The 14,235-nt window shown below is 45.6% G+C and overlaps 1 protein-coding gene across 1 annotated transcript; it reads right to left on the bottom strand.

Annotated features, from left to right (window-relative positions):
• Positions 1-12,841: 12,841 nt before the first annotated feature.
• LOC119291848 (fasciclin-like arabinogalactan protein 6) lies at positions 12,842-14,007 on the bottom strand. Its single transcript, XM_037570660.1, has one exon. The coding sequence runs from the start codon at positions 13,907-13,909 to the stop codon at positions 13,109-13,111; it is 801 nt and encodes a 266-aa protein (XP_037426557.1). The 5' UTR covers positions 13,910-14,007; the 3' UTR covers positions 12,842-13,108.
• Positions 14,008-14,235: the final 228 nt, after the last annotated feature.

Genomic DNA, 14,235 nt, shown 5'->3' with positions numbered 1-14,235 from the left:
TCTACTTGACTAGCTCGTTAATCAAAGATGGTTATGTTTCCTAACCATGGACAAAGAGTTGTTACTTGATTAATGGGATCACATCATTAGGTGAATGATCTGATTGACATGACCCATTCCATTAGCTTAGCACCCGATCGTTTAGTATGTTGCTATTGCTTTCTTCATGACTTATACATGTTCCTATGACTATGAGATTATGCAACTCCCGTTTGCCGGAGGAACACTTTTTGTGCTACCAAACATCACAAGGTAACTGGGTGATTATAAAGGAGCTCTACAGGTGTCTCCAAAGGTAAATGTTGGATTGGCGTATTTCGAGATTAGGATTTGTCACTCCGATTGTCGGAGAGGTATCTCTGGGCCCTCTCGGTAATACACATCACATAAGCCTTGCAAGCATTGCAACTATTGAGTTAGTTGTGAGATGATGTATTACGGAACGAGTAAAGAGACTTGCCGGTAACGAGATTGAACTAGGTATTGAGATACCGACGATCGAATCTCGGGCAAGTAACATACCGATGACAAAGGGAACAACGTATGTTGTTATGCGGTCTGACCGATAAAGATCTTCGTAGAATATGTAGGAACCAATATGAGCATCCAGGTTCCGCTATTGGTTATTGACGGGAGACGTGTCTCGGTCATGTCTACATTGTTCTCGAACCGTAGGGTCCGCAAGCTTAACATTGCGATGACAGTTTCATTATGAGTTTATGTATTTTGATGTACCGAAGGTTGTTCGGAGTCCCGGATGTGATCATGGACATGACGAGGAGTCTCGAAATGGTCGAGACATAAAGATCGATATATTGGAAGCCTATATTTGGATATCAGAATCGTTCTGGGTGAAATCGGGATTTTACCGGAGTACCGGGGGGTTACCGGAACCCCCCCGGGGGTTATTGGGCCTACATGGGCCCTAAGGGAGAAGAGGGAAGGAGGCAAGAGGTGGCCGCACGCCCCTCCCCTCTCTAGTCCGAATAGGACAAGGAGAGGGGGGCGGCGCCCCCCCTTTCCTTTCCCTCTTCCTCCTCTTTCCCACTTCTTCTTCTCCAACTAGGAAAGAAGGGAGTCCTACTCCCGGTGGGAGTAGGACTCCCCCTTGGCGCGCCCTCCTTGGCCGGCCGCCCCCTCCCCTTGGCTCCTTTATATACGGGGGCAGGGGCACCCTAGAACACACAAGTTGATCTTCATGATCGTTCCTTAGTCGTGTGCGGTGCCCCCCTCCACCATATTCCATCTCGGTCATATTGTAGCGGTGCTTAGGCGAAGCCCTGTGACGGTTGAACATCAAGATCGTCACCACGCAGTCGTGCTGACGGAACTCCTCCCCGAAGCTTTGCTGGATCGGAGCCCGGGGAGCGTCATCGAGCTGAACGTGTGCCAAGAACTCGGAGGTGCCGGAGTAACGGTACTTGGCCCGGTTGGACCGGGAAGACATACGACTACTTCCTCTACGTTACGTCAACGCTTCCGCTTCAGTTTACGAGGGTACGTAGATAACACTCTCCCCTCTCGTTGCTATGCATCACCATGATCTTGCGTATGCGTAGGAATTTTTTTGAAATTACTACGTTCCCCAACAGTGGTATCAGAGCCTAGGTTTTATGGTTTGATATTATATGCACGAGTAGAACACAAGTGAGTTGTGGGCGATATAAGTCATACTGCTTACCAGCATGTCATACTTTGGTTCGGCGGTATTGTTGGATGAAGCGGCCCGGACCGACATTACGCGTACGCTTACGCGAGACTGGTTCTACCGCCGTGCTTTGCACATAGGTGGCTGGCGGGTGTCAGTTTCTCCAACTTTAGTTGAACCGAGTGTGGCTACGCCCGGTCCTTGCGAAGGTTAAAACAACACCAACTTGACAAATTATCGTTGTGGTTTTGATGCGTAGGTAAGATTGGTTCTTGCTTAAGCCCGTAGCAGCCACGTAAAACTTGCAATAACAAAGTAGAGGACGTCTAACTTGTTTTTGCAGGGGCATGTTGTGATGTGATATGGTCAAGACGTGATGAGATATAAGTTGTTGTATGAGATGATCATGTTTTGTTGAAGTTATCGACAACTGGCAAAATCCTTATGGTTGTCTCTCTATTGCATAAGATGTAAGTGCCCAATAATTGCTTTACTTTATCGCTATGCGATAGCAACAGTTGCAAGAGCAATTGTTGGCGAGACGACCATGTGACGACACATTGATATAGATCAAGATGATGGAGATCATGGTGTCATGCCGGTGACGATATAGATCATGATAGTGCTTTGGAGATAGAGATCAAAGGCGCAAGATGATGATGGCCATATCATGTCACATATTTTGATTGCATATGATGTTTATATTTTATACATCTTATCTTGCTTTGATTAACGGTAGCATTATAAGATGATCTCTCACTAAATTTCAAGATAAAAGTGTTCTCCCTGAGTATGCACCGTTGCCAAAGTTCGTCGTGCCCAGACACCACGTGATGATCGGGTGTGATAAGCTCTACGTCCATCTACAATGGGTGCAAGCCAGTTTTGCACACGCAGAATACTCAGGTTAAACTTGACGAGCCTAGCATATACAGATATGGCCTCTGAACACGGAGACCGAAAGGTCGAACGTGAATCATATAGTAGATATGATCAACATAGTGATGTTCACCATTGAAAATTACTCCATCTCATGTGATGATCGGACATGGTTTAGTTGATTTGGATCACGTGATCACTTAGATGACTAGAGAGATGTCTGGCTAAGTGGGAGTTCTTAAGTAATATGATTAATTGAACTTAAATTTATCATGAACTTAGTCCTGATAGTATTTTGCAAATCATGTTGTAGATCAATAGCTCGCGTTGTTGCTTCCCTGTGTTTATTTTGATATGTTTCTAGAGAAAATTGTGTTGAAATATGTTAGTAGCAATGATGCGGATTGGATCCGTGATCTGAGGTTTATCCTCATTGCTGCATAGAGGAATTATGTCCTTGATGCACCGCTAGGTGACAGACCTATTGCAGGAGCAGATGCAGACGTTATGAACATTTGGCTAGCTAAATATGATGACTACTTGATAGTTTAGTGCACCATGCTTAACGGCTTAGAATCGGGACTTCAAAGACGTTTTGAACGTCATGGACCATATGAGATGTTCCAGGAGTTGAAGTTAATATTTCAAGAAAATACCCGAGTTGAGAGATATGAAGTCTCCAACAAGTTCTATAGCTAAAAGATGGAGGAGAATCGCTCAACTAGTGAGCATGTGCTCAGATTGTCTGGGTACTACAATCGCTTGAATCAAGTGGGAGTTAATCTTCCAGATAAGATAGTGATTGAGAGAATTCTCTAGTCACCATCACCAAGTTAGTAGAACTTCGTGTTGAACTATAGTATGCAAGGGATGACGAAAACGAATCCCGAGCTTTTCATGATGATGAAATCGATGAAGGTAGAACAAGCAAGAGCATCAAGTGTTGCTGGTTGACAAGATCACTAGTTTCAAGAAAAGGACAAAGGAAAAAAGGGGAACTTCAAGAAAAACAGCAAGCAAATTGCTGCGCAAGTGAAGAAGCCCAAGTCTGGTCCTAAGCCTGAGACTAAGTGCTTCTACTGCAAAGGGACTGGTCACTGGAAGCGGAACTACCCCAAGTGATTGGCGGATAAGAAGGATGGCAAAGTGAACATAAGTTTATTTAATATACATGTTATTGATGTGTACTTTACTAGTGTTTATAGTAACCCCTCAGTATTTGATACTAGTTCAGTTGCTAAGAGTAGTAACTCGAAACAGGAGTTGCAGAATGAACAGAGACTAGTTAAGGGTGAAGTGACGATGTGTGTTGGAAGTGGTTCCAAGATTGATATGATCATCATTGCACACTCCCTATACTTTCAGGATTAGTGTTGAACCTAAATAAGTGTTATTTGGTCTTTGCGTTGAGCATAAATATGGTTTGATCATGTTTATTGCAATACGGTTATTCATTTAAGTAAGAGAATAAATTGTTGTTCTGTTTACATGAATAAAACCTTATATGGTTACACACCCAATGAAAATGGTTCGTTGGATCTCGATCGTAGTGATACACATATTCATGATATTGAAGCCAAAAGATGCAAAGTTAATAATGATAGCGCAACTTATTTGTGGCACTGCCGTTTAGGTCATATTGGTGTAAAGCGCATGAAGAAACTCCATGCTGATGGGCTTTTGGAATCACTTGATTATGAATCAGTTGATGCTTGTGAACCATGCCTCATGGGCAAGATGACTAAGACTCCGTTCTCCGGAACAATGGAGTGAGCGACAGATTTGTTGGAAATCATACATACTGATGTATGTGGTCCGATGAATATTAAGGCTCGTGGCAGGTATCATTATTTTCTGATCTTCACAGATGATTTGAGCAGATATGGGTATATCTACTTAATGAAACACAAGTCTGAAACAGTTGAAAAATTCAAAGAATTTCAGAGTGAAGTGGAGAATCATCGTAACAAAAATGAAAGTTTCTACGATATGATCGCAGAAGTAAAATATTTGAGTTACGAGTTTGGCCTTCAGTTAAAAACAATGTGAAATAGTTTCACTACTCACGCCACCTGGAACACCACAGCATAATGGTGTGTCCGAACGTCATAACCGTACTTTATTAGATATGGTGCGATCTATGATGTCTCTTACCGATCTACCACTATCGTTTTGGGGTTATGCATTAGAGATAGCTACATTCACGTTAAAAAGGGCACCATCTAAATCCGTTGAGACGACACCGTATGGACTATGGTTTGGCGAGAAACCTAAAGCTGTCGTTTCTTAAAGTTTGGGACTGCGATGCTTATGTGAAAAAGTTTCAACTTGATAAGCTCGAACCCAAATCGGAGAAGTAAATCTTCATAGGATACCCAAAAGAAAATGTTGGGTACACCTTCTATCACAGATCCGAAGGCAAGTTATTTATTGCTCAGAATGGATCCTTTCTAGAGAAGGAGTTTCTCTCGAAAGAAGTGAGTGGGAGGAAAGTAGAACTTGATGAGGTAACTGTACCTGCTCCCTTATTGGAAAGTAGTTCATCACAGAAATCTGTTCCTGTGACTACTACACCAATTAGTGAGGAAGCTAATGATGATGATCATGTAACTTCAGATCAAGTTACTACCGAATCTCGTAGGTAAACCAGAGTGAGTTCCGCACCAGAGTGGTACGGTAATCCTGTTCTGGAAGTCATGTTACTAGACCATGACGAACTTGTGAACTATGAGGAAGCGATGATGAGCCCAGATTCCGCGAAATGGTTTGAGGCCATAAAATCTGAGATATGATCCATGTATGAGAACAAAGTATGGACTTTGATGGATTTTCCCGATGATCGGCAAGCCATAGAAAATAAATGGATCTTCAAGAGGAAGACGGACACTGATAGTAGTGTTACTATCTACAAAGCTAGAATTGTCGCAAAAGGTTTTCGACAAGTTCAAGGTGTTGACTACGGTGAGATTTTCTCACTCGTTTCTATGCTTAAGTTTGTCCGAATCATGTTAGCAATCGCCGCATTTTATGAAATCTAGCAAATGGATAAACAAAACTGCATTCCTTAATGGATTTACTAAAGAAAGAGTTGTATACGATGCAACTAGAAGGTTTTGTCGATCCTAAAGGTGTTAACTAAATATGCAAGCTCCAACGATCCATCTATGGACTGGTGCAAGAATCTCGGAGTTGGAATATACGCTTTGATAAGTTGATCAAAGCATATAGTTTTATACAGACTTGCGGTGAAGCCTGTATTTACAAGAAAGTGAGTGGGAGCACTATAGTATTTCTGATAAGTATATGTGAATGACATATTGTTGATCGGAGATAATGTAGAATTATTCTGCAAAGCATAAAGGAGTGTTTGAAAGGAGTTTTTCAAAGAAAGACCTCCGTGAAGCTGCTTACATATTGAGCATCAAGATCTATAGAGATAGATCAAGACGCTTGATAAGTTTTTCAATGAGTACATACCTTGACAAGATTTTGAAGTAGTTCAAAATGGAACAGTCAAAGAAAGAGTTCTTGCCTGTGTTGCAAGGTGCGAAATTGAGTAAGACTCAAAGCCCGACCACGGCAAAAGATAGAAAGAGAATGAAAGTCATTCCCTATGCCTCAGCCATAGATTCTATAAAGTATGCCATGTTGTGTACCAGATCTGTTGTATACCCTACACTGTGTTAAGCGAGGGAATACAATAGTGATCTAGGAAGTAGATCACTGGACAGGGCGGTCAAAATTATCCTTAGTGGAATAAGGATATGTTTCTCGATTATGGAGGTGACAAAAAGGTTCGTCGTAAAGGGTTACGTCAATGCAAATTTTGACATTGATCCAGATGACTCTAAATCTCAATCTGGATACATATTGAAAGTGGGAGCAATTAGCTAGAGTAGCTCCGTGCAGAGCATTGTTGACATAGAAATTTGCAAAATACTTACGGATCTGAATGTAGCAGACCCGTTGACTAAACTTCTCTCACAAGCAAAACATGATCACACCTTAGTACTCTTTGGGTGTTAATCACATAACGATGTGAACTAGATTACTGACTCTAGTAAACCCTTTGAGTGTTGGTCACATAACGATGTGAACTATGGGTGTTAATCACATGGTGATGTGAACTATTGATGTTAAATCACATGGCGATGTGATCTAGATTATTGACTCTAGTGCAAGTGGGAGACTGAAGGAAATATGCCCTAGAGGCAATAATAAAGTTATTATTTATTTCCTTATATCATGATAAATATTTATTATTCATGCTAGAATTGTATTAACCGGAAACATAATACATGTGTGAATACATAGACAAACAGAGTGTCACTAGTATGCCTCTACTTGACTAGCTCGTTAATCAAAGATGGTTATGTTTCCTAACCATGGACAAAGAGTTGTTATTTGATTAACGGGATCACCTCATTAGGTGAATGATCTGATTGACATGACCCATTCCATTAGCTTAGCACCCGATCGTTTAGTATGTTGCTATTGCTTTCTTCATGACTTATACATGTTCCTATGACTATGAGATTATGCAACTCCCATTTGCCGGAGGAACACTTTGTGTGCTACCAAACGTCACAACGTAACTGGGTGATTATAAAGGAGCTCTACAGGTGTCTCCAAAGGTAAATGTTGGGTTGGCGTATTTCGAGATTAGGATTTGTCACTCCGATTGTCGGAGAGGTATCTCTGGGCCCTCTCGGTAATACACATCACATAAGCCTTGCAAGCATTGCAACTAATGAGTTAGTTGTGAGATGATGTATTACGGAACGAGTAAAGAGACTTGCCGGTAACGAGATTGAACTAGGTATTGAGATACCAACGATCGAATCTCGGGCAAGTAACATACCAATGACAAAGGGAAGAACGTATGTTGTTATGCGGTCTGACCGATAAAGATCTTTGTAGAATATGTAGGAACCAATATGAGCATCCAGGTTCCGCTATTGGTTATTGACCGGAGACGTGTCTCGGTCATGTCTACATTGTTCTCGAACCGTAGGGTCCGCACGCTTAACGTTATGATGACAGTTTCATTATGAGTTTATGTATTTTGATGTACTGAAGGTTGTTCGGAGTTCCGGATGTGATCATGGACATGACGAGGAGTCTCGAAATGGTCGAGACATAAAGATCGATATATTGGAAGCCTATATTTGGATATCGGAATCGTTCCGGGTGAAATCGGGATTTTACTAGAGTACCGGGGGGTTACCGGAACCCCTCCGGGGGTTATTGGGCCTACATGGGCCCTAAGGGAGAAGAGGGAAGGAGGCAAGAGGTGGCCGCGCGCCCCTCCCCTCTCTAGTCCGAATAGGACAAGGAGAGGGGGGCGGCGCCCCCCCTTTCCTTTCCCTCTTCCTCCTCTTTCCCACTTCTCCTTCTCCAACTAGGAAAGAAGGGAGTCCTACTCCCGGTGGGAGTAGGACTCCCCCTTGGCGCGCCCTCCTTGGCCGGCCGCCCCCTCCCCTTGGCTCCTTTATATACGGGGGCAGGGGGCACCCTAGAACACACAAGTTGATCTTCGTGATCGTTCCTTAGCCATGTGCGGTGCCCCCCTCCACCATATTCCATCTCGGTCATATTGTAGTGGTGCTTAGGCGAAGCCCTGCGACGGTTGAACATCAAGATCGTCACCACGCAGTCGTGCTGACGGAACTCCTCCCCGAAGCTTTGCTGGATCGGAGCCCGGGGAGCGTCATCGAGCTGAACGTGTGCCAAGAACTCGGAGGTGCCGGAGTAACGGTACTTGGATCGGTTGGACCGGGAAGACGTACGACTACTTCCTCTACGTAACGTCAATGCTTCCGCTTCAGTCTACGAGGGTACGTAGATAACACTCTCCCCTCTCGTTGCTATGCATCACCATGATCTTGCGTGTGCGTAGGAATTTTTTTGAAATTACTATGTTCCCCAACAAGTACAGTCCTACCTATGGGTTTTTCTCTTCTCTCCTCCAGTCTGACAATGTGGAAGTGGAACAATGGTTGAGAGAACACCAAGCTCATTCTGCTTTGCTAAAAGCCAATTTGATGAAAGCACAAGCAAAGATGAAGCATTTTGCTGACAGGCACAGATCGGACAGATCATACTCAGTGGGGGAGGTGGTGTATCTGATACTGCAGCCATACGCCCAACACACAGTGGTCAATCGTCCTTGTCCCAAACTTGCTTACAAATACTATGGCCCTTTTTAAATTCTGGAACGAATTGGACCATCAGCATATAAACTACAATTACTAGAAAAGGCTCTCATTCATCCTGTGTTTCATGTGTCTCAACTAAAGGAGCACAGGCCAGACCACACTCCTGTGTTTTCAGATTTTCCAACGCCATTGGATTTATCAGTGGCCAATGTAGTCCCTGAGGAGGTGTTGGATAGAAAAATGGCCAAGAAAGGCAATGCAGTGCATGTGCAAGTACTCACGCAATGGTCTAGACTGTTCGAAGAAGCGGCAACATGGGAGGACTATGAGGTTTTGAAGAGGAGATACCCCGGAGCACCAGCATGGGGGCATGCTGGATCTTCAGAGGGAGGCACTGTCAGCAACCGTGATCGTCAGGAGGGAACAGCGAAGGAATAGGGGCTGTAATCACAGCAGGCTAGCTTTAGTATTCTAGTTCTGGGCGTTGGGCCGTGTGGGGTGTAATGGTCAGCGGGCCGTGGCCGCGCGAGCGGTGTGTACTTATAGAGCAGGGTTCAGTCGAGCAAGACAGCGATCTGTAACAGGATAGTCGCTCAGTCTAATTCCCCATTCCCCATTTCTTTCTTCTACCTCACGTAAACTCCATCTCTGTAATAAAATTCGAATTCGGAGTGGTTTATCTAGTGATTGTGATCCTTACCTGGTAAGGTCATCACAGACACAGTACCCATCTTGCCGCCGCAAGAGGAAGTCATGCAAGGCTGGCAGACGACGGTGGAAGGCTCATCTCCTTGTGTTACAAGTGTCCTCACAACTAAAGCTTTGCAGCGGCCATGGACGGCGTGTGCGTCAGCGGAGATCGGATACCGGGGTGGCCTCCCCGGGACCTCTCAGCTTAGCCTTGCTGCAACGGCTGCAAGGTGGCCGATCATGACATCAACGACGACGACGATGATTTGTAGCAGAGGCTTTCCGATCCGTCATTTTGCGACGACAGTGAGCTTTATGGTTCCAGTTCCTGATGGTGACGACGGTTGAGCATCTTCTTGATCCATGCACGGAAGCGATTTCCGAACTAGTGTAGTTATGCGCACCTCAGTTATTTTGCTCCCGGCAACACGACCAGAGGCTTGGAATAAGGTTGGCGGGTTTTTAGCCTTCGTATTGGAAGAATCCTGGCGGTGCTCATCGGTGATTGGATGTTTCCCACTCGGTACAGAGGTTTGTAGTGCCAACATGGCCCAAGATGGTGTCTGCAGCAGACGATCGGACAACTCACCTTCTGCTTGATGTGTGGGTTTCCCCATTGTCGAAGTGCCCCATGTGACTGGCCTAAATTGGTTGTGTGGACGTTATGGACTCTCGTCAACATGGGATCGGTAAATATGGCGGATGACACGTGCTGCTCGAAAGCATGTGCTACACGTGTATGGTTGTAATTGTATGGCTAGGAACACGAGGACCGTGTGTCTAAGCGGTTGTGCGATGATGGAACAACGTGATGGTGACAACACAGGGCGATGTTGGATATGTGGTGCTTTCTTAGTGTAGGGGCTCGTGTTTCAGGGGTGAAAACTCTAGATCCCACCTTTATGGGTTAAACCTGAGAATGACATTGTTCACAAAACTTTCCTTGTTGAAGGCGAGTTTACCTAGACTCCTCGCTCAAGTGAAAACTCAGAATCTGGTCTTTGTGGTTGGGTCCAGCGAGGACAATGCTCTTATGTTGTTCCCTTTCTGCGGGCATCGTTTTTGGAGCATCCATGTTGTTATTTGGGGTTGCTATTATTTATGATTGTTGCCATTGTTTGCTACAGTTGTTCTATTGGTCGTTGTTTTTCTTTGTTCGTAATAATTTGGCCACGTGCATCTTCGATGTTTTTAGTAGCTCTTCAGTCATGTTGGTGCAAAGGTGCAGCTCTACGAAGAAGACCCTGCAAGACAGAAAAACAAAACCCCCTCACACACAGGTAGGCTCCGGCGACGCTAGCACACACTGAAAAGAAAGTTGATGTAGAAAGTACGCATCAGCGCTAGACGAGGCCCAAGTGCAGTTTTTGAAACACATGAACAACCCGGGTTGTTCGATTCTGATGTCAATGAGCACACCTTGCTGTAACGAGGAAGGAAGCCGTCGGTCGTTGCCATTGAGAAAGAAGAATAACTATCCCGGTCTTGCGAAGGAACACATGCACCTCCTTCCAAATCGGTAGAAACTCCGTTTGAAAGGAAAACCAACACATCACACTGTCAAATTGAAGATCCAACCAGTAAGGACAATCTCCATGCGTGTATTGCATAAGGTACACTGCCGAAACGGAGAGGACTTCTCGTCAGAGAGGATGTCGTCACAGTCTCAACTCCCTTCCTTAGATAACCTAATGTACCTATTTATACCACTCAAACCTAGATCGAAGCTCCCCCACAGCCACCCGACGTCATGGAGGACGGCAAAGTCAGAGAGTGTGTTTGGTGGGGTGGGGGTTGATTTATTTGATGGAAAATTTGGACCGTCAATTTAGTTTTTTGTTAGGGCATGTAGAGTGGTTGATAAAACAGTCCTATCCTAAACCTTGCATGTAATCTACAAATGGTAATAAAAACATGTCTACAAGGGATTATCTTTTAGTCTTATCTTTAATAACTACCAATTCCTAAAAACGTGGTGAGACATATTGTGCTAAGCGATCATCTTTTAAATAAAGAAGACACATATTTTCTTATGATTTCTCTCTTCTCCACCTCAATATTTTCCCTGTGTGTCACTGCCAAGATAGTACCATTGTACATGTTTTTAGATTTTTTTCCCTCTTTTTTTAAGGAAAACATGCCCTCCTCAGGTGTGTCCATCTATTCAGTGGAAGCCCACCCTTCTTTACAGCTCTGTACTGTAGCTGCATTTACACTAGGAGGCCTGACTGAGCTAGCCGTTATTTCCCCACCAAATAAATGGCGCCGATTTGTTTCCCCACCAAATAAATCGTCACATCTAGGACAAGTTGTGGGACTTCTGGTGCTATTATCAGCAACATTCAGCTTGTTACAGCTTTGCTTTCATTACCTTGCTTGTATTTGGTGCCCCTCTGATAATTGCCCCTTGGAGAATCAATTTGATTTTGATGCATTGCAGCATGTTTGTCTCTGCACATTAATGATCTATTTTTGCTTATATCTTAGTTGTGTTGGTGCGCCTCTGATAATTATTCCCCGGATAATCAATTTGATTTTGATGCCTTGCACAGTGACTATCTCTGCATTAACAATCTATTTTTTCTTAGTAATTTGCCAGATTCTATATATGCCTGTATCATCTGGTTTACCTGATCAGACATATGTTCTAGACATTTGTAAGTGTGTTAGGATCTGCTGACTTCTAAAAAATGTCTCACAGTACTGGTTTGCACTAGCTTGGAAACTCTGTTCATCTTTTTGAATCGTCATGCTATTAGGGGCAAAGAAAAATCCAGCCAGTTAAACTCAGGTGGTGTAGTGCGGGTTCATTAGTGCAAAGGCCAGGGGGGTAATTGAAAAATGTGCTGCGCTGACCGGCTCTGCTGACTAGGCTCCACTTGTCGTCGTCTGATTGGCTAGGACTAAATTTGCATATTGGGTGCAAGTTGTGGGATTCAATAGTTGGCTTTTGCAAGTTTTGGACCAAATCGTCACATCTAGGACAAGTTGTGGGACTTCTGGTGTTATTACCTCAAAAAAGTAAGCTAGCCCGTGATCGAATTCATTGGCCACAAACAAACACAGGATCCAACCACCATAAGACAGGGCCCAGACCAAGCCCATCTTCTGATCCACCTTAGTTTGTCTAGTCCTGCTGGAGTATCTAGATTGATAAATAAATAGTCAGATCGATACAGTCAGCTACTGACACCAAGTTGCTCTGAAAAAACAACTACTGACACCAAGTTGCCCTAAAAAGGTTTATTCTCTCTAAAAAAAATAGCAGCACCAAATCTCATTTTCATTTACAGTCTTTCAGATCGATGGAAGATCTACTTGTGGCTTCACTTTTCCAACAACAGAAAAATGTTGCCCCGTGGGAGTATTAAGTGTTCGTTTTCACCACCGACAACCCGATTCAGACATTCAGTGTACATGTAAGTCTCTCTAGAAGATAACTTAATAACGGCTAAATAGCTGAAGATAAAATGCAGTGCTAGTAGAATTTAATCACCCAACGACGGCTTGATTCAACAGTGAAACATTTCGTCACATTTTAGCCCAAACTTTCTCGCCGGTTCAATAACAAGAGAAGAAGAAAAAGAGCAGCAAAACTGAACATTTAACAAAAGAAAGAAGAGAAGCAGCAGCCACCAAGAACTACTCGTAAGCTATCCAAATCCATGCACAACATGCACGCACGCAGCTAGTCTCCATCGATCTGTCGGTCTCATGAACCATGATCTTCTTCTTACAAGAGGCACGCGGCGGTGGCGGCTGCCACCACGGCGACCAGGCTCCTCCATCCGGCGCCGACGGCGGTGGCGGCACCGGCGGGCGGGGCATCTTCCTCGTCCTCGTCGTCGCCCGAGGGCGCCTTGGCTGCCCCCTTGGCCGACGAGGGCTTCTTGCCGGGGGCCGGCGGCGCGGACGCCGGGGGCTTGGGGCCGAAGAGGTCCATGGGCAGCAGCACCTTGTCGACGGAGTAGACGGCGAGCGGCCTGGTGGCGCGCAGCGCGGTGCCGACGGTGGTGTGGACGATCCCCGTGGAGACGTTGACGGCGCTGTTGCTGGTGGCGGTGACGTTGACGGTGCAGGGCCCGTCGGTGCCGGAGGCCTGGGTGCGGACGGGGTTGCTGGCGGTCTCGAAGGACTCCATGGAGTAGAAGGTGGGGATGATGTGGGCCTGCACCAGCGTCACCTGGTCCTGCTGCGAGAGCGAGTTGAGGGTGCCCGGCTTGAGGCTGTTGAAGGCGTTGTCGGTGGGGGCGAACACCGTGAAGCCCGTGTCGGAGTCGTTGGCCTGCGCGTTCAGCTGCGTGTCCTGCTGCGTCGACGCCATCAGCCGGATGAACTTGGTGTACTGCCCGTTCTTCTCCAGCACCGCCGTCACGTTCGGCGCCGCGGACGCCTTGGGCGGCGTCCCCGCCGCAGGCGCGTCCGGCGTCTCGGGCGCCTCGGGCGCCGGGGCCGTCGACTTCTGGCTCAGCGCCGCCGGCACCGCCGCCAGCAGCACCGCCAGCAGGATGAGGGCTCTCCTGGACGACGTCATTGCTGGAGGAGTGGTGCTAGATGGAGGCGCTGGCTGGCTGTGTGGCTTGGCGAGAGTGTGGAGTGCTGAAAGCAGGGGAAGGTGATGTGATATATAACTGGGGATGGGGATGGGGATGGAGCTGTGTGAGGGAGGAGGCGAGATGGGAAGGGAGGATGGTAACGGACTGGCTAGTTAGTGTTGACCATGACCGCCGGGTGATATGGCTACCGACACGGTGCTAGTGGGGGCGCATGGATTGGGGAGAAGATTAATTAACCAGAGGCCTCAGCTCAGCTCAGCTCAGCTGCAGAATCGTTCAGATGCAGATCGACTTTGCAAGTAAA

This window comes from Triticum dicoccoides, chromosome 1A, assembly GCF_002162155.2.
Source record: "Triticum dicoccoides isolate Atlit2015 ecotype Zavitan chromosome 1A, WEW_v2.0, whole genome shotgun sequence".
NCBI classification, from domain to species: Eukaryota; Viridiplantae; Streptophyta; class Magnoliopsida; order Poales; family Poaceae; genus Triticum; species Triticum dicoccoides.
Note: the sequence above shows the minus strand (reverse complement) of the source record. Positions and strands in the feature narration are given on the sequence as shown.